At 39.3% G+C, this 20,271-nt stretch overlaps 1 protein-coding gene across 1 annotated transcript in view; it reads right to left on the reverse strand.

Annotated features, from left to right (window-relative positions):
* The window catches only part of ERFL (ETS repressor factor like), a 31,877-nt gene extending 20,901 nt beyond the window's left edge, over window positions 1–10,976 (reverse strand). The window contains exons 1-2 of the mRNA XM_073602007.1: window positions 10,481–10,976; window positions 758–992 (exon numbers count right to left, since the gene is read on the reverse strand). Coding sequence (XP_073458108.1) covers window positions 758–992; window positions 10,481–10,544 — 299 coding nt within the window. The 5' untranslated portion in view covers window positions 10,545–10,976. The remainder of the gene's footprint in view (window positions 1–757; window positions 993–10,480) is intronic.
* Between the last annotated feature and the right edge of the window lie 9,295 nt (window positions 10,977–20,271).

Consider the following 20,271-nt stretch of genomic DNA (forward strand, 5'->3'; position numbering starts at 1 on the left):
TCACAATTGTCTGGGGTTCTTGTGCGTTGATTATTTATTCAATGTTATCGGACATTCGTTTTTATACTTCCAATACTAGTAGCTGTTGGGTATTTGTTTTCAACTATGACTCTGAAGGAGGGACATTGTTTGAACATAGCCTTGATGAAAGGGGGCTTAGGGGACCCACAAAATATTTTGAAAACACTTTGGATTGTCCCCTTGACTTTTATTGGAATAAAGTCATATCTGGACCTTAACGGTGGTGTGGTGCTTCAGTTTCTGTTTGAATTTCTGGAGGCTTCCAATGGCCCATTCTTGGAAGTGGTGCTAGTTCCAGGACAGGCACATCACTGTGTTTTAGAGGTTTACTCCGCCCTTGAACTATCACATCTTCTGAGAGTCAGACAATGGAAGCCTTCCTCATTGGATTTAAGCTTCACCAGTGATAGTTAACAGACAGGTACTCTTTGATGATCCAACCTGCTACTTGACCTGAAACTTGTACAGTCTGAATATATTTATGTAAAAGTTCTTGCAGTGCTTTTGATGAAGGCCTAAGGCCGAAACGCGTCTGCATTTTTGAATGATGTTATTGCTGTAATGCTTAAATAAATATTTTCTATGGAGAAGAGTTGCCGGTCTGTACTTTCTATGGATCTTTTGTGAGCTTAATTAGCCAGAGCACTGACTACTCTACACACCAACTATACTATATAGCGGTGGAGCTTGGGTGAGTTTTTCTCTTGCTACTTTTATCTATGTTTCTGTTTAGTACCTTAGTGCCCGGCTAAGCTTGTCGTAGTTCATGTGTGGCTTGCACTTGCGGATGCCCCACAGTCTCGCCACCTCATCGGGGTCCTTAATGACGAACTCTCCGTAGTCTCCCTGCCAGGCGATGAAATCGTGGTACTCTTCTTTCTGGAGAAGCTCTAGAATGAAGTGCCAGAGCTGGATCTGTCTGGAACCCGGGCTGGATTCCGGCTTATAGGCCCAGTCAGGAAAGGCAAACCCTGCAAAGGGAAGGAAGCAGATTGGAGCATAGCCAACATGAAACGCCACTTTTATCCCTTGAAAAACAAAATCATAGAAGCTCTCAATGTGTTCTTCTATTTTAAACTGTTTTATGCCTTATTTTGGAATGATCTTAGCTTTTATTATAATTTCATAATTTAGTCCTTGTATCTGTCTGCAGTGGCGTCGCTAGGGGGTGGCTTTTGGGGCTATAGCCCCGAATCTGGGGACCCTGATTTAAGGGGGAGGCTCTCTGGGCACCCTGATTTAAGGGGGAGGCTCTCTGGGGACCCTGATTTAAGGGGGAGGCTCTCTGGGGACCCCGATTTAAGGGGGAGGCTCTCTGGGGATATATATATATATACACACACACACACACGTATATTATATACATGTGTATGCCCGCCCAAGCGTATGACTTTCTTTACTACGCTGCTATGGGCTCCAGCCCCAGATGTTTTGTAGACCTAGCAACGCCCCTGTCTGTCTGTCTGTAGTTTGGCTCTTTCTAGTATTATGTTGGCGGGTTTTATGCACACTAGCGTTTTTTAAGCACCTAGAAGCTAGTATGAGCATTTTTTTCTGTTCCTAGACACTAAATAGTGTTATCCTATGTGTCCATGCCCACAACTTTAGGCTATTAGCATTTTTGAGCTTTGCCATCTAGTAGCAGAAAGAAAATGTTTTTGGAGTGTTTTTCTAGCAGCTTTTTGTTTTTTTTGGCTCCATGCACACTAGCGTATTTCATAAGCTTAAAAAAAGCTAGAAAAAAAAAAAACGCTGAATGGAAAATGCTGATAATAGCATTTTTGTGCCAGCTTCTAGTAGCAGTTTAGTAGCCTTTAGGCTAGGTTTCCACTATTGCGACCTGAAAGTCGTGCGATTTTGCTGCGATGTTTGCTGAGATTGCCGCATGAAAGTCGCACTAGTGGAAACTGAGCCTTAGAAGCTTTTAGGAACTTTAGCATTTTATTAGTGTTTTTGCAGTACATGAAGAAAAAAAAAAAAAGCTGTTAGTAGCATTTTAGTAGCATTTAGAAGTAGTTGGGAGCATTCAGCATTTTTTTCTGTTGGAAAAACTCTCCAAGAAACTCTGCAAAAACAATTATTTTCCTGCCGCTATATGTTGAATCTCAAAAAACGCTAATAGCCTAAACTAGTGCTCATGGACACATAGGATAACACTATTTAGCTTCTGGGAGCAGAAAAATGCTAATAACAGCTTCTAGGAGCTTAAAAAGTGTGCATGGAGCCTTAAAAGTATTAGCATTTTATTAGTGTTTTTGCACTACTTGAAGAAGAAAAAGCTCAAAAAAAGCTTATTTTAGTAGCATTTAGAAGCAGTTAGGAGCATTTAGGAGCATTCAGCGTTTCTTTTCTGCTGGAAAAACGCTCCAAAAAATTCTACAAAAATTGTATTTCTTCTGCTCCTAGATGTTGAAGCTCAAAAACTACTAAAAAATGCTAATAGCTTCTAGGAGCTTAAAAAAAAACGCTTGCTACTAGGAGCTGGAACAAAAATGCTATTATCATGCAAAGACCCCAAAACCTGCAAAAGTTTAATACTCAAGTCTACAAGAAATAATACTTACCTTATTCTTGGCTCCAGCAGGCTTCCTCCATCCATGCAATCAGTTCAGAGTTGATGCCTCTCTAAAGCAACCCATATATGATTAAATAAAAAAAAAATACTTGCTTCCTCCATCCACAAATTTGACTTGGATGGGGGAATCCTTCGCTGTGCCTTTGTATACTGACAGCGGTGAGACTTCCCCACCACTGATCAGCATTGTTGGCTATAGCCAGCAGCGATGATCGAGCAGCAAAAATTCCGACAGGGTGATTGTACAGAAGTCTATCGGTAGGTTGACTCTGTACAGCCACCCTGCCCATACCATACATGGATCGAAATTTGTCCAGTCCCTGCAGAACCAGTTGAATTTTGATCCATGTATGGCTGGGTTTAGGCACTTTCAGGAGTGGCTGCCAGCTCACCCCCTCCATGTACAACGCAGGGCTAATATTCCTGCATTGCACAAGATGACACCATGACCACCCACAGCCCAGGGCACCAGGGAGAAGAGGACAGCACTGAAGCTGTCTGGATCAGGGAGTAATACGTCTCCTCCAATACTCCTAGAAATACTGTTCAATGAGCATGTGACCCTTTCAGGGCGGGAGGGGACCCATTAAAAGGGTATTATTTTTTTTACAATCCTGGAGTTCAGCTTTAAAAAGAAAATGTAATGACCAGTAAGAAAAAGCAAAGATAAAAAACATGAAGAGGTAAAAAGAGATCTGAAGTCAAAGAAAATTCTTTCCAGCTATAGAAACAATATGCTAAACACTTCCATTTTGTTGTCATGGACAGACTGAGCATGCTTACAGGGGGAGAGAGCAGCGTGATGACCCCATTGTTGTGCTGCAGCCCCTTAGATGACTGGGCTGGTGGCAGGTTAGCGATGGGTCATCGTGATTGATGTTGTACTTACAGCGCTGGATGCCATGGTTGACCTTGGATTACATTTGGGGACATTAATAAAATGTATTATAAAAGCAAGTATGTGCTTGTGTTTCATGGTAATTAAAGGGTTTTTTGATTCAGTGTGTGCGAGTTTACTTACTTTTAGCCCTTTTTTTTAAGAAGGGGATATTATTACACTCCTACACTTATTCCTTTAGAATATTATATTTATAAAGGGGTCAGAACATACTACCAAGAGTCAACTCCAATAGACTTCAATGGGGTTGGATGCCACCTTTTGGTTTTATAGACTTGAAGATGGATTTGCCGAAACCCCCAAGAACCAAATCTGGGCATTACCATTCATCTCTACTCAGGCACCAGATATGTATACTATATATAAACCCACAATATATGTATTCACCACTGGATATATACTATATATAAACATCTGATCTAAACTATATACTCAACACTGGATCTATAAACCCCTAATATACAGTATTACATACATGACACTTGATATATACTATATATAAATTCCTAATATATACTATACAGTAAACATAACTCTATATGCTATATATAGTATATACACGGCACTGGATATATACTATATAGAAATACTTAATATATACTATATATATACAATGCTGGATACATACCATCCACACACTACTAGGGATATACTATGTATACATCCCTAATATATACTATATATACAATGCTGGATACATACTATCCACACACTACTGGGGATATACTATATATACATCCCTAATATATACTATATATACAGTGCTGGATACATACTATCCACACACTACTGGGGATATACTATATATACATCCCTAATATATACTATATATACAGTGCTGGATACATACTATCCACACACTACTGAGGATATCCTATATATACATCCCTAATATATACTATATATACAATGCTGGATACATACTATCCACACACTACTGGGGATATACTATATATACATCCCTAACATATACTATATGTACAATGCTGGATACATACTATCCACACACTACTGGGGATATACTATATATACATCCCTAACATATACTATATATACAATGCTGGATACATACTATCAACACACTACTGGGGATATACTATATATACATCCCTAATATATACTATATATACAATGCTGGATACATACTATCAAAACACTACTGGGTCTATACTATATATATAAATCCCTGATATACTATACAGTATATGCAACTGCATACAAAAAATACTATATATAAACCTGTGACATATGCTATATACATATGCATAAGACTGGATACATAAATGCTGGTTGTATGCTAAATACACAACACTGTAAATATACTATAAATAAACCCCTGATATATGCTAAATACGCAACACTGGATCTATACTATATATAAACCCTTAAAATATACTAAATATACTAAAAAGAAAACACGGCTATAAATGATCTAAAAATCCTTAATATATTCTATACATACAGCACTGGATATATATACTATGTACATTTATAGACGATAGCATCAGTGACTTAATACTGCTGTACCTCTCTATATTTACTTCTAAAAATAATTTTCTTAGCTTTGTACTCTGAAGGAAGAAATATTCCAAGACACCTCTATTGTTGTTAACTTTATTATTTTTATTATTATCATCAATAATAATATTAATAGTAATAATAGTTATTATTATTGTTTATTGTGTTACTTCTGTCCTCCCATCTACAGCAATTCCTTCACCTCTGTCCTCAGTATAATTTAGTTTTCCATCTCCCTTTTTCTCTAATTTTCCCATCTCTCGGCACATCCATCTCATGTGATACCGGTGACCCCTCTGGATTGCCTGTTTATTCAATTTCCATCTGTCTCCTCTGTCCTCCCCCTACATTACATTCCAGCAGGGCAACCCAACTCCCCGGTGCCTGGCCGCTATGAGCGCTTCACCCAGAGTGCGGAATCCCTCCATCCTTCTCTTCTGGGCAGAGAGGGATACAATCTTTTTTGATTTCCTATTGTATATCATTATTGAGTATGACAGAAAACAAAATGCTTTCATTCTACAAAACAGAGGATTAAAGGAGCAATACAAATATTTCATCTTGGAAAAGTGACAGCGATTTTTAGAAATTAGTTTTATAACAGACACAAGAAAATATAGATCTGATATTATTGTTGCATAGATTTTAAATGTAACCAATTTTGTTATACTAAGACTTTTCGTCAACCATAATCAATATTGTTTTTTTACATGTAATTTGTTTTTAAGCTTGGTTTATAAATGTACAACTGTAAAGGTTATTTGTTAACTTGCTGGTCCCTTAATAAAAAAAATGTAAACAATAAAACATTTTAAAACATTTTTTTGTTGCTGTATATTATTGGACAGGTACAATATGTACTATTGGAAAGATTTAATCTGAGGTATGTGGAGTATGGACTGAGAATGTATAAATTATTCACTCTTAAAAAAAGACTGACTCTCTTGCAAAAGTTTCTGAACTTTATTTAATGAGAAAATAGGACAATGCTGGGAAAACAGGGAATCGGGTTGGGCAATGCCGAGTATTGGGGTAGGATGGGGATAGGGAAAAGAAGGCAGGATATTGCTGGGGTGGGATATGAGGGTGATATGGTGCTGAAAACATATTGGTGTCAGAAGGTGCAGGGGGGTGTAATGTGGTAGGATGGGGTTGGAGATAAGGACTGGGATGGGAGATATGGGGATAGTATGGTGCTGGGGGTATTGGGGTAGGATGCTGCAGGGGATACTCGAGTTGGATGCTGAAGAGAATATGATGGTAGAATAGTGCTCAAATGTATGGAGACAGGATGGGATTGGGCGGTAAGTAGGTACTTGGGGGATATGGGGTAGATTGGTGGGTGAGGGGATATGGGGAAGGAATTGTGCAGTGGTTATGGTAGTGGAATGTTGGTGATTTGAGGCTGGGAAATATTAGGAAGTATAATGTTACTAGTGCAATATAGGGGTAGTATGGTGCTAGAAATGTGGGGATGGATTATTGTTAAGGGGGTATGGGATGGTGCTGAGGGTATTGGGAGGTAGGATGCTGTTGGTGGTATGGGGCAAGTTGGTACTTGGCAATTATGGGGGGGGGGGGGGTGCAGTAAGGCTATGGGAGAACTGTGCTGGATGATATAGGGGAGGGATTGTGCTGAGGATATTGGAGTGGGATGGTGCTAGGGTTTATGCAGTAAACAAATAGTCATGGGTCATGGTTCTGAATTTTTGCATTTAAGTTTTCCTTAAAAAAAAAAGTGGGATTTTGTTTCAGGGGTAGTATTTGGGGATTTTTTTTATTTTTATTGATTTTTTAAATGTTTACTTTATGCTGATAGAGCAGTTTTTGTTTTTGTTATGCCCTGCCAGTGTATGATTTTCTTTTAAGGGTCTGATGAGGGTGAGGGTGATATGGTGCTTTTTTCAGCACCATATCACCCTCACCCTCATCAGAATCCACTTGTTGCGGTTCATTTAGTCTTTAGGCTCTCTTTTATCTGCAGCACACTGCTGCATCTTTTGAAAAGAAAAGAAAAGTACAAGAACAGTGTGCACCTAAACCACCTCACATTATATCACCTATATTTAAAGCAATCTCTATCCTCACATATGAAGTAAAAGTTAGGCATAGACCATTTAGGCCTATTATTCCAGATCTGTCCTGCTGCTGACCAATTTTACACTGCTGTATATTCATTCTTGTATTTAAGCCCTAACCTGTGCTCTTTGTTTCTAGTAAATTGTGCCTAGCATTGCTATTTAAAATTGTCCTGTTGCTGGCCACTTTTACACAGCTGTGTCTTCTTCAGTCCCTTAACTCTTATAATACTGTATGCATAACACCGGCCAGTACTTTTTTCTCTAGTATATTTCAGCCAACTCCCCATTTTTAAAAATGTCCTGCTGCTGGACAATTCTATATAACTTTATCATCTTCTGTCTTTTAATTTTCAATGAACATTAGATAGAAATTGGTTAGTGGCAGGACAGTTTTACATCAGCAAGAACAGGGCAACCTCCGTGAACTGCTGGGCAATTTTTAAATGTTGAGAAAAGCTGGTCTACTATCATTTGATGAAAAGGTATTTGTCGCTGCTAATACTACCTGAAAAAAAAACTTTTATTTAAAAACTGCAATGAATTGTTGAATGAACTTCTTCTTCTATTGTAATGTAGACAGACGCAGTCACGGGAATGAACAGAAGGTTAACATGTTTCACACATTTTGTGTTTAGTCATAACTGATTGGGGAATTGTAAAACAAACTATCAATTTTTTAGCCAAATATGCCCTGCCAGTGTATCGTTTCAATGAGACTGTAAAAATCGTACTGTTTAGTAACACCACATATAGCTTTAAGGCATCCCTCAAGCATGATATTTAAACAATGTATATTTTCGATATTGCCCTTGAAGATGCATGAAAAGTTCCTTTCTCTGCTGTATGGTATTAGTCTTTTTTTTTTTTTTTTTTACATTACACGTCCCGAGTGGCAGTACTCAACTTTCCATGCCTTTTTTACACTAGTTTGCCTATTAGCCCAAAAAATGTCCATTCCAATGTCAAGATTCGTCTCCCAGAGAATTTTTTTATAATTCACCTTTAAGGTCATGTTTAATGAATTCTGAACAAGATTTGCCAAACCCTTTGGCAAATGGAACCTAAGCAAATTCACCCATTACTAAAATCCCATGGTGCTTGGTAAGGTAGGTTATGTCTCACAGAACTTGAGCATTTACAGGTCACCTGAGCTCCCCTGGGTGATGTTATGGATCAGCTTTGTTTTATGTTCTTATTCATCTCCTCTCTCAGGTTCATCTGTACACCTCTGTCCAACTTCTCAGTCTACTGCTGATTTTTTTCTTTTTTTCTTTCCCAGTCTTCTTGTAAGGAAACACTCTGTTATGAAGCACTTTCATTGACCTGTTCTTTGTAAAAGTGACCCTTTCTCCAGTTTCCTCTGTATTGTAGTGGCTGTCTCAAATAGCTCCCCTCTTCACCTGGTTCTCTGCTGATGACCCTCACTTCTCTTTCCTCTCTTATTTTGACCCTTTCAACTCCTTCCTCTGACTTTGACTACCTACTTCTTCCTATCTCAAGTTTGAGCTTTCTCCTCCCTCCACTCTTTTTCTGCCCCCACCCCTTCATCCGCTCTCATGCTGACCCTTTCACCCAACTTCTCTTTCACATTTCTCTTTTTCTTTTCTCCTGTTCGCTACTGACTCTTACTCTTTATGTCTTCTGCTGACCCTCTTTACCTTAATCTCTCCTACTGTACTCTTCCTTGTGCTCTCTGAAGAGCCCATTCTCCTTTTATTTTCTCCAGCTCACAAACTTTTCTTCCTCTTGAATCTCCCCTGTTCCTGATCCTTTCTAGTGGTTTATCCTCCTAGCATCTCCCTTTTTCTTACCCACTGACCTAATCTCCATCCTCTCTCCGACAAACCCATCTTCTTCCTCATGTCCCACAATCCCATCTTCTTCCTCTCTGCTACTGCCCTATAGCCTATTTTTTTTCCTCTCTAACTCTCCATAACCTCCTTCTTTCACTCTCCTACACTGGCCCACCTCCTTTCTCTCCCCTACTGTGCTATCACCTATTTTTTTTGTCTGCTGACTTAATCTCTTAATCTTATTCCTCTCTCTTGCTTACTCTGTCTTCTTTCTCTCTCCTATGGTCCCATCTCTGACCTTGTTTCCCCTTACTGCATCCCCTTCCTCTCTCCTATTGCCCAGTCTCCTTTCTCTTTCCTCTTTACCCCAAGTCCTTCCTCTCTTCTTATGTCCCATTTATTTTCTCTTCCCCCTTTACTCCACCTTCTTCCTCTCTCCAGCTGTCTTATCTTCCTTCTCTTTACCCATCACTTTCCTCTCTCCTACTGTCCCATCTATCTCCTCTGTCCCTTTTGCCACATCCCCTTCTTCTCTCCTACTGTCCCATCTCCCTCCTCCATATCTCATCTTTTTTCTCTCTTCTACTGTCCCACCACCCTCCTCTTTATCCCATCTCATTCCTTTTTACCACTGTCCCATCTCCCTCCTCTTTCCTCTTACCAGATCTCCTTCTTTTCTCGTACTGTCCCACCTCCCTCCTCTTTCATCTTAAGAGATCTCATATTTCTCTCTTAGTTTCCCATCTTCCTCCTCTTTCCTCTTACCAGATCTCCTTCCTCTCTCTTACTTTGCCATCTTCCTCCTCTTTCCTCTTATCAGATTGTCTCTTCTCTCTTACTTTCCCATCTTCTCCTCTTTCCTCTTATCAGATCTTCTTCTTCTCTCTTACTGTCCCATCTTCCTCCTCTTTCCTCTTACAAGATCTCCTTCTTTTCTTTTACTGTCCCATCTCCCTCCTTATTTCCCCTGTACCCCATCTCCTTCCTCCCTCCTACTCCCCATCTCCCTCATCTTTTCCACTTACCCCATCCCCTTCCTTGCTCCTGCTGACCATTTCTCCTATTTCGTCTTCTATGGATCCTCCTCTCTTTGGTCGCTCCTCCTTTGAAGTTTACTACTGAATGTTGTCTCCCCCTTACTGAACTACCATCTAAACCATCTGTCCATAATATACCTGCTATTAGCCATTTTATTTTCTAACCTGTACTAAAAATCGCTCTTTACCTTTTTTTTTTTTTTTTTTTTACATTTCTATTCATCCCCATTCAGGGTGATACTATAAGAATGCTAATAATCTTCTCTGAACTTTACAAAACTCAAGTTTTTTTTTATGCTGTGCGTTCTTGGTGTTGTTTTTTTAAAAACTGCAGCAAACTGAAAAGAATAAATAAATCTGCAATATCCTTATCGACAGATAATCCTTTGCGATAGAACTACAAATCTCAGCAGCCTTAGGCTTAAAGCCACTCTATGTCTTAGTCTTATGACCATGATAATGTGATCTCTATGGAAAGGTATTACACACATTTATACACACACTAGACACTGCACAACAACACAAGCAACGAAGAAACACCGAGAGGCTAAAGTTACCTGGAGTCCAGAGAGCTGGCATAGATGGAGTCAGGAGGATGTCAGACACGCAGCTACAGTCCATACTTGCTTCTGTAGAGGGGGAAGGAGGCGAGGGGGGCAGGAGAGGTGAAGATCGAGCAGTTGAGCGAGGAATATACAAGGCAGCCAGGTGGATGAAGAATGATTGTCAAACAAAGAAGAAGTTTGAAGGAGGAAGGTGAGATGAAGTGGGAGGGAAAGTGTAAAGTGGATACAATGTAGAAGAATGAAGTAGAGTGGAAAGGGTACATCAGGAAAAATCCAGTAAATGGGGATGATACGATGACAGGGAACAGGAATGAGGAGGGGGAGGATTTTAAATCGAGGAAGATTAAGTGAGGAACAGATGAGCATAAAAAAAAATAAGTGAACAAACAGGTGTGCAGGAGGAGGTGGCACAGGAATGAGATAAAGTGATGAGGATGTGACCCAGTAATGGGATAAAGAGATGAGGATGTGACACAGGAATGAGATAAGGAGATGAGGATGTGACCCAACGGGGGATCCACAGAAAAACAGATGTACACAGGTGATGTAGAAAAGGTGACGCAGGCAGAAGGTTCCGAGAGCAAGGGGAGGTGACACCAACAGAAGGTCCAAGAAAAATGAAAGGATAAAGGTGAGGAACATTAGGTGACATAGAATGAAGGATGGGAGATGAGGAAGACCAGGTATTACAGATAAGTAATTAAATGATGAAGAGAGGAAAGAAGGAATTTATCCAGGTGAAGAACAAAAGGGGTGTTCAGAGAGAGAGAGGTAAGGAGAACAAGGTGGAACAGGTAGAAGATTCAGAGAGTTGGCGTACACAATCCAGGACAGTCAGGGTGATGAAGAACAGTGAAACGATAAAAGAGGAATCAGCAGGTAAAAAGATAAGGGGGGGGGGAGTGGAAAACAAGCAGAAAAAGGGGTATTAAGAAAGACAGACCTGCAAAGCTTTCCTTGTACCCCACACATACCACACACAGACACATATGCACATTGCATCATCCTGTACACAAATTGTATAAACTGTGCTTGCAGCTAAACTATTTTCCAACAAATCTAAAATAAAATCCAACTTTCCTGTTGTTTTCACTGCATTATAAAACCTTGGTAAATTTTACAAGTGCGATAATAAATCAAAAAGAGGTAAAAGAACAAGAGACAGACACAGGCATATTAGGGAAAGAAAGAAAGAAAGAAAGAAAGAAAGAAAGAAAGAAAGAAAGAAAGAAAGAAAGAAAGAAAGAAAGAAAGAAAGAAAGAAAGAAAGAAAGAAAGAAAGAAAGAAAGAAAGATAAAACAAAACAAATTAAATATACAAATAGGTGAAAAAGGAAAGAGAGAAAGAAAAATAATAGAGATGGATAGAACCTAAATATATGATTGAATATTAGAAAAAAGGAGTGGAATGAAAAGAAAGGGAGAAAGGATAAAATATTGATGGGAGAAAAAATTAAAAAGAAAAAAAAGAAAGAAAAAATAAATAGATGGAAAAAAAGTATATAAGATTCATGGGGGGGGGGGGGATTAAAAGAAAGAAAAAGAAAAGAATAAATTAAAAACATAAATAGATGAAAAAAAAAAAGAAAGAAAGCAAGAAAGGGATAGGAGAGGAGGGGAGAAAGAAAGAAAGAAAGAGAGAAAGAGAGAAAGAAAGAAAGAAAGAAAGAAAGAAAGAAAGAAAGAAAGAAAGAAAGAAAGAAAGAAAGAAAGAAAGAAAGAAAGAGAAAGAAAGAAAGAAAGAAAGAAAGAAAGAAAGAAAGAAAGAAAGAAAGAAAGAAAGAAAGAAAGAAAGAAAGAAAGAAAGAAAGAAAGAAATTTAAAATAGAGATAACAGCAAATAAATATATATAAAGATAATAGATAAAGAAAGAGAGACAGTAATATTAAATAGATAGATAGATAGATAGATAGATAGATAGATAGATAGATAGATAGATAGAGATATGATAGTCTCCCCCACAACTTATAAAACACATCCTGTTACTTCTTGTGCAAATAACAACTTGATAATATGAGCGGGAAACAAACTATCTTGCTCTTTCAGAGCCACTAGCAAGAAGCAGACCCCCTTCCTTCTTCTCTCACCCCCCCTCCTCCTGTGCTTGATCTTTTTCACCGAGTCTTCTGTGCTACTCTCCCCCCACCTCCCCAGCAGCCCCCTGGCTGTCTAAGTCAAGCCAAAGCCAGATAATGATCAACCAGAACAGCAGATGGGGTGCAGCAGAAAAGTGGGGCCCTAGGCATAGTTTGTGTTGTTTTCACGCCTCTTGTGTGACATGCAGGTTGGGGGTATAACGGGGAGGGTGAGGGGATTTGTGTAAGGCCCTCGTTCTCCTTCCTACAGGAATCTATAGGAAGCAACACTACCTTTCTTTGAAATCTCATCTACCAGTGTTAATTCTCCTGCTACATCCACCTTTCTTCTCGGCTCTCTATGCCTTTTATTTATTTATTTACTACTGTCATTTTCAGGCTCCTTTTCCTCTAATACTTTTAAACTTTATTCTTCATTGAGTATGTGCAGCTGCTTCTCTTGCACATTCCAGAACATGGTGCCACACTTAAAGTTAAAAAGGGGATTTCTAGTTTACCTGCAGACTTATCCTGTACCCTCTTGTTAATTAAAAGGTAACTTTGCTAATTCAGTTTTGCTATAATTGGCTGCAACCCTTCCAAGTATTTACTTTTGTTTCTGTGTATTCTTGGTGGAACACTCCAATTAAGAGCTTTTCACATCTTGATGACTTGATGTTATCTCTCACACATATGCAACCACCTGTATGTGTCGCAAGGACTTTTCTCATTCAGTCCTAGGGATTGACTAGCCAGAGCAAGGCTACTGATAACAATACAAATAGTTCCCTGGTGTGTAGTTCATATTATACCTCCTTTGCTTAGCACACCAGCAATAGAGTGGTAACTTTGGAACATTTTTCTTTTATTTGAAGGCAAAATGTTATATTATTATTATAGAGTGCCAATAGTTTGCTATATGTCCAATCTCAAATCTCCTTTAAATTCCAGAAAGCAACTGAAAAGTCAAGTATTGCTAGAAAACACTGTAACTATACCAAAATTTGTTTCAGCTCATCCTTACTTTATATAACACAAATGCAACTAGATGTAGCAAGTTGTTCAATGGGTGCAGTGGGGCTACAGCCTCTGGTCACTTGACCATCTTTGGTTTAACTATAAGGAATATCTAACTTGCATATTCACCAGGCTCAAGCAGATGGTGTTCTGCAACCACCAGAATATCAGCAATAAAGAGAATTTTATCAACAAAAACTGGTGCTCTACATCCAAAAACAGAAGCCTTTTTGGGTAGTCCTGATAGCCTTTTGTGCATTTCAATGCTAGATTTTAAATTCTGACTGGAGTTGCACTTTAATTTAGCCAGTCTCCTACACACCGCACAGTCCCAACATGCAGGCCTAGTCGGTTTGTCTTCATTAAGGGGCTGTTTATTTCTCTCTTTTGTATCCCCCTCCCAGCTCCAATTTTCAGCGGAGAAACCAGAAAGCAGGCAAGCTGCTGGGACAGACACAGCAGATAAATAAGAAAAGGCAGAAAGAAAATAGATAACCCACTAGAGAGACAGAGAGGCAGTGTGTGCAGGAAAGAGAGGAAAAAGACGGAGGGGAAGATAGAAAAAAAGAAACAATACATGAGATAGTGAACACCCAGAGAGAAAGCAGACATGCACTTTAATTTGTGAGCAGGAACTAAATCTAAACTTCCCCCAGGTGTAATTTTACTGTAAATTGCCATAGACATTAGTTGCGGTAACATGCTGTGGTTTTTTAAGTATTTTTTTTTTAAGTTGTCATGACAACATAGTAGTTCCGGAACACAGGAACCAGATTTGCACCAAAAAAAATGCACCTGTTATAAATACAACAAACCTGGCAGTCATTTCAGCACTTCAGCGCTGGACAGCTCCATTCAACGACTTTATCTTTGGGACCAAAACCAATGACTTTTATCTAGGAGCTGTCCAAGTGCTGGAAATATTCCTTCTATACTCATTCAACTTCATCATTGTTACCTAAACCAGACATTTTTATCTAGGAGCTGTCCACGTGCTGAAAGTCTTCTCTCTATGCTCATTCAACCTTACCGTTGGTACCAAAACCAAAGAATTTTATCTAGGAGCTGTCCGGGTTCTGAAAGTCTTCCTTTTATGATCATTCAACATCAACATTGGTACCAAAATCAGACACCTTTATCCAGGACCTGTCCAAGTACTGGAAATATTTTTTTCATACCCATTCTAGGGAAAAGTAGAATACTCTTTGTGTTATACCTTTCTTTAGAATGAGTATAGACTAAGGAATGAGGAAGACTTTCAGCACCTGCAAAATGTCTGGTTTTGGTACCAATGTTGAGGTTGAATGAGTATATAAGGAAGACTTTCAGCACCTGGACAACTCCTAGATAAAAGTTTCTGTTTTTGGTACAATTGAGAAGGTGAAATGAGTATAGAAGGAAGACTTTCATCACATGGAAAACTCATAGATAAAAATGTCTGGTTTTGGTACAAGTGATGAGGTTGAATGAGTATAGAAGGAAGACTGTCAGCACCTGGACAACTCCTAGATAAAAGTCTCTGGTTTTTGTACAACTGAGAATGTTGACTGAGTCTGGAAGGAAGACTTTCAGCACTTGGACAGTGCCTAGATAAAAGGTTTTAGCTTGGGTACCAATGGTGGGGTAGTTCAATTGAGCTGTCCAGTGCTGAAATTACTTAGAGTAGGTAACTGAGATTTGTTGCATTTTTAAGACACATACATAGTTTAATTTATTTATTTTTTAATACACAAAGTGAATATTTAAACAGAATGTACAAACTTGTAAAGGGAGTTATAAAAGACTCTACAACAGCCTTTCTCAACTAGGGTTCTTCTAGAGATTCTTTGGTTGACCTCCGATGTTCTCAGTTCAAAGCCAATTGGCAGAGTCAACAGCATGACCCCAATAATCTTTTTCACTGTCTGTAAGGGTGGCATTCTGACCACTATTGTAAGGTGGGGCATTCTTTCTACAGACCATTAATGTAATGGCCATTCTTTTTACTGACCTCCAATTAATTATTTTAGCTGGTGTTCCCTGAGACCTGAAAATTAAGGGTTCTTCTCGAATAAAAATGTTGAGAAAGGCTGGACTACAAAGTACGATTATATCTCATTGCCTTATAAAATGTTATCTTCGTAGTACTAAAAGCCCCAGTTATTTCACAATTCCAGTACCTACCTCAGCTATCTCTGAAACACTTGTCAAACCCTTAAAGTAAAGGTAAACCCTAACTAAAAGATTTTCCCTTGCTAAAACACTGTGCATCGTAAAGAATTTACCTTTTATTAAAATAAAATATATATTTTCACCTTCTTTTCATCCTTTGTGGTATATGAGTGCTACTAATCTCCTGCAGGCTACTTCATGCCCTGTCTACATGCCCACCAGTGGCACCTGCAAGGCATTTCTCAGAGTGGGCTTCCTGATGGTGACAATGGTGGACTATGCCTATGTAATATGTATTGGAGTGGTCACTACTAGTCCTCATTGGATATCCAAGATCTCAGGGTGAGTTCCTAGCAGTGACAACAGTGGACCATGTGTAAGTAATGTGTGTTTGAACGACCACTTGTAGTCTCCATTGGATATCTATGTGACTGGGAAACAACACAGTAGCATAGCTGGGAGACAGGGAAAGAGCAGTATTATCGCCCTATAACAGGAAGTGCCTAAACAATGCCCTTCATGGTGGGATCACTAGGTATTCTGTTAATGAAAGCTGCAAATTTAAAAATATTGAAAATGATATTTGAAATTACATCAACATATTAAAGCTGATATGAGATCTTACAGATTGGATTTTTATCTACTTTACAGTGGCTTCCTTCACTGTACATAATGACAGCTACTCTTTCTAAACAATATACATTGTTTTAAGCAAAAACTGGAATGTTAAAGATTAAGAAAACACACAAAGAAAATAATTCACCATGCTGGTTAAGCCTCTTTTAATAATCTTGAATCGGTAATACACCCAGCTGGATGAGGCACTCTACTGGCAGAGCTTACAGTATGGAAACAGCTTTTGTATATATACGTTAAAGTAGCTGTTTCAGTGTAAATAAGGGAGAAGATGCCAAAGTGCTGAAACCGAATTTCGCTCCTCACTGAAACATTAATGGGGATTTAAGATGAAGTATTAAAGAGCAAAGGGACGCGGTCCAAAGTTTGATCTGGCTGAGCTGATTTCTGTTCATTTCTTTAACTTGCAGAATGTTATCCCTTTCCCTTAGGGCAGGATTATAGGGCCGCAGAGGGTGCAGCTACAGCAGCCTTCTTCAGGTCAGAGGGCCTATGTGCAACCGCTGGGCCTCCGTATTAACCAGCTTTACATCATATTATATACAGAAAAAAAAATGCAGTATTGTTGCAATATTTTTTTTATATCAATACCAATATATGAAAGCAGATCTAAACCCTATCAGTAAAAAAATCATATAAGCCTTAACATATCAATGTCATCCAAAAGTCATCTTCGGCCTTACGTTGAAAGAATCTCTGGTGAAACTACTATAAAGATCTTTGTTCAAGTATTTCTTGTTATAGGGTGGCAGCTGTCTCAAATTGTGTGCTTGAGTTGTCACCTTGTCACATGTGCCTCCGGTACTGCATACAAGGGGGCCATGCCGAAATGCATTGTGCCTGGTCTACCATCAGGAAGCCAGTCCAGAGCAATAACGCGCAGCTGACAATGCGGCCAGTGCATATAGACAAGAAGTGGCTGACCCCTGGAGGAGATCAGCATCACTGAGATAAAAAAAAGGTGAAAAAATATTTTTTTTAAGTTAAAAAATGGCAATTTTTTGATACACAACACTTTGGGAAATTAAATGCCATCCAGTTAGGGTTTAGAATTCCTTTAAACATTTGATGTTTTTTAGTTCATTTTTAGATAAAAAAATGCATATGCCCCTATTTTTTACTGGTTATCTCTTCCTCAATAAATAATATTATACGTTCTTTCCTACTTACTAAGACTCTGACCTGGAACAAACATGGATCCTGACAGTTAATATTTATGAGCTTGTTCCAAGTCAATGAATTACTAAGCAATGAAATCACAATCAAGATGAAAGCCCTGGAACTGGCACTTTTACAGGTAAGCCAGCAACACCAATTCATGTCTGCTGTGACAATTTTTAAAGGGCTGCATGGGATCCCTGTATGATTATTTATTATGACACAGTGGAGAGCTCTGTCCCAGTTTTGTACTGTCCTGGTGGCTTGTGTTTTTTTGTTTTTTTTTGCCTCTGCCCAGTTGCATGGCAATAGTGGTTTTAGTGGTCACCCATGTGCCTGGTGTCTCCACAAGATATTGACCACTCAAAGGGAATCTATCACCCGAAAAGAACTTTGGAGATGAAATGGTAAGTGCTATTAAAGCTAACTTTTAGCATGAGTCCTGTCATGCTGAACCATAAACTGACCTCATATATTTCAGGAACCTGAGAGGTGAGCTATCTCCACCAGAATTCCCATCTCCACCCATCTGTCATGGTCAGTATGAAGTGATGGAAACTTGCTTGTCCAATGGATTCCCCAAATTGGGGTTGATTTACTAAAACTATATTAGTTAGTTAAATTAATTTGTCAGTTAAATTAAGGCAGTGCCATATTGCCAAAATGGCCTGGTCATGAAAACAGAAAAAAATGCTCTGGTCATGAAGAGGGGTAAATTTTCCAGAGGTCAAGTGGTTAAAGAAATAGTTTATTATGATGTATTAATGGTTACACAATTGGGGTTGATTTACTAAAACTGGAGAGTGCAAAATCTGATGCAGCTCTGCATAGAAACCAATCAGCTTCCAGGTTTTATTGTCAAAGCTTAATTGAACAAGCTGAAGTTAGAAGGTGATTGGCTACCATGCACAGCTGGACCAGATTATGCACTCTTCAGTTTTAGCAAATACTTTATGCAAAATCCCAACCTAAGTTAAGCATGGCAACTCATCCCTATTGAAATGTAAAATACTCAAAGAAGGGAACCAGGTGGGATTTTAGCGGTACCATCCTTTATTGGTCATTTGGTACTGCTAAAATCCCATCCAGCTCCTTCCAATTTTAGTAAATCAACCCCAATACTACAGGTTAGGTCTGTTTTGGAGTAATAGGTTTTTAGTGTGAAAGTAAAGCAGACATTAGGATAATGCCAATGTAAATTTATGGCCTGGAAGAAGGAGATGGGGTTTGAGTAAATGTAAAGGGGTATATTGGGATTTGAATAATGGTTGGGTTGAAGAGTTGGGTAAATCTCACCACTGGAATATTTTAGGGGCTAAAGAACCCGGCGACTGGCTAAAATTTAAATTTTGTTGAGTTGGGGGTCCAATGGCAGGTCCAGGTCCACCAACTGGCAAGACTCCTGTCAAAACTGGGGTCTATCTATCGTCCATCAATCGTCCATCTTCAATACTGCCCCAGCAAGCTTCGTTATGAATTTTCCTCTCACCCCCCTCCTCCTTTGCCATCGCACTTCTACCATGTGTGTGTGTGTTGTAGATGACCCCCCCTCCTTCCCGGTCTCTTTCTCTTCTAAAGTAATGTTTCGTTTGATTTAGGAGGTAATGCATTTTTTAGAAATCAAAGCTGATTCTTGAGAGCCCCTCTCGGGCCCCAGGACGCTCTACCCAGATGAGAGACAGCAATCATTTCCTTGTTAGTTTTGATTTTAGTTACAAGAGCTTTCAACTTGCTTAAATCTCCTGGAGAAATGTTATAACAAGCAGCTATGGGAATACCCTCCACACCCCTCCAATCCGAGCACCTCACCCTCCCTCCTCCTCTTCTTCTATCCCTCCTCTACTCTTCTTTGCATTTATTTAAACAGAGTACACACTATGAACAAACAGTGAAAACCAACAAAAACCAGGAGTCCAGAGGCACCCCCCCTCCCCCACCCCCAGTCCAGCAGTATATTGTCTCTGGTGCGCCCCCCACCTCCTGCACTCTGCAAGTGCACATACAGCCTATCTACATATAGACATATACATGCAATCTGAAAGGATATGTGGCAAGTAAAATCGATACTGTAAATTATTCATTGTCATTAATTATCGATTTATATATCCGTCGGCAACTGTTTGGAAGAGTTGAAAGGAGGGAAGTGTTTTTTTTTTCTTCTACTCATAACCTCATTGTTTTATAACCCCCGGCCAAGCTACAAATCCCTCATACCCTGTCTATTCACCAGCACACCCCCCCCCCCCCCCCAATCTCACACCCCCCGGCACAGCTCAGTGTGTTAAGGGTAAACCCAGCTTAATCAATGGGGATCAATGACAGATCTTAACTAACAACTACAGAGAGGCTTTCATGTGAAATCCCAGATCAAATGTCATACATGGTACCTGCTAAAGAGGAGAGAGGGATGAGAGCCGGTGAGCTAAGCGAGAGGGCAACAGCTCATTAACTACCCTGACTGGCCGCTTTGTACTGCGCTACAGACCCGGCTGGCTGCTGTAATATGTTCAAAGGCGGCTAATTATTCCATTGGCACGGGGTGCTCTTTAGGGCTGAATGGGACAATGGAGAGAATGGGAAAAGGGGGCGAGAGGAGAAAAGGTCCCTAATTTCCAGAAGAGAAGGAGAGCAAAGAGAGAAAAAGAAAGAAAGAAAGAAAGAAAGAAAGAAAGAAAGAAAGAAAGAAAGAAAGAAAGAAAGAAAGAAAGAAAGAAAGAAAGAAAGAAAGAAAGAAAGAAAGGGAG

Source organism: Aquarana catesbeiana, linkage group LG10 (assembly GCF_042186555.1).
Source record: "Aquarana catesbeiana isolate 2022-GZ linkage group LG10, ASM4218655v1, whole genome shotgun sequence".
In the NCBI taxonomy this organism is placed as follows: Eukaryota; Metazoa; Chordata; class Amphibia; order Anura; family Ranidae; genus Aquarana; species Aquarana catesbeiana.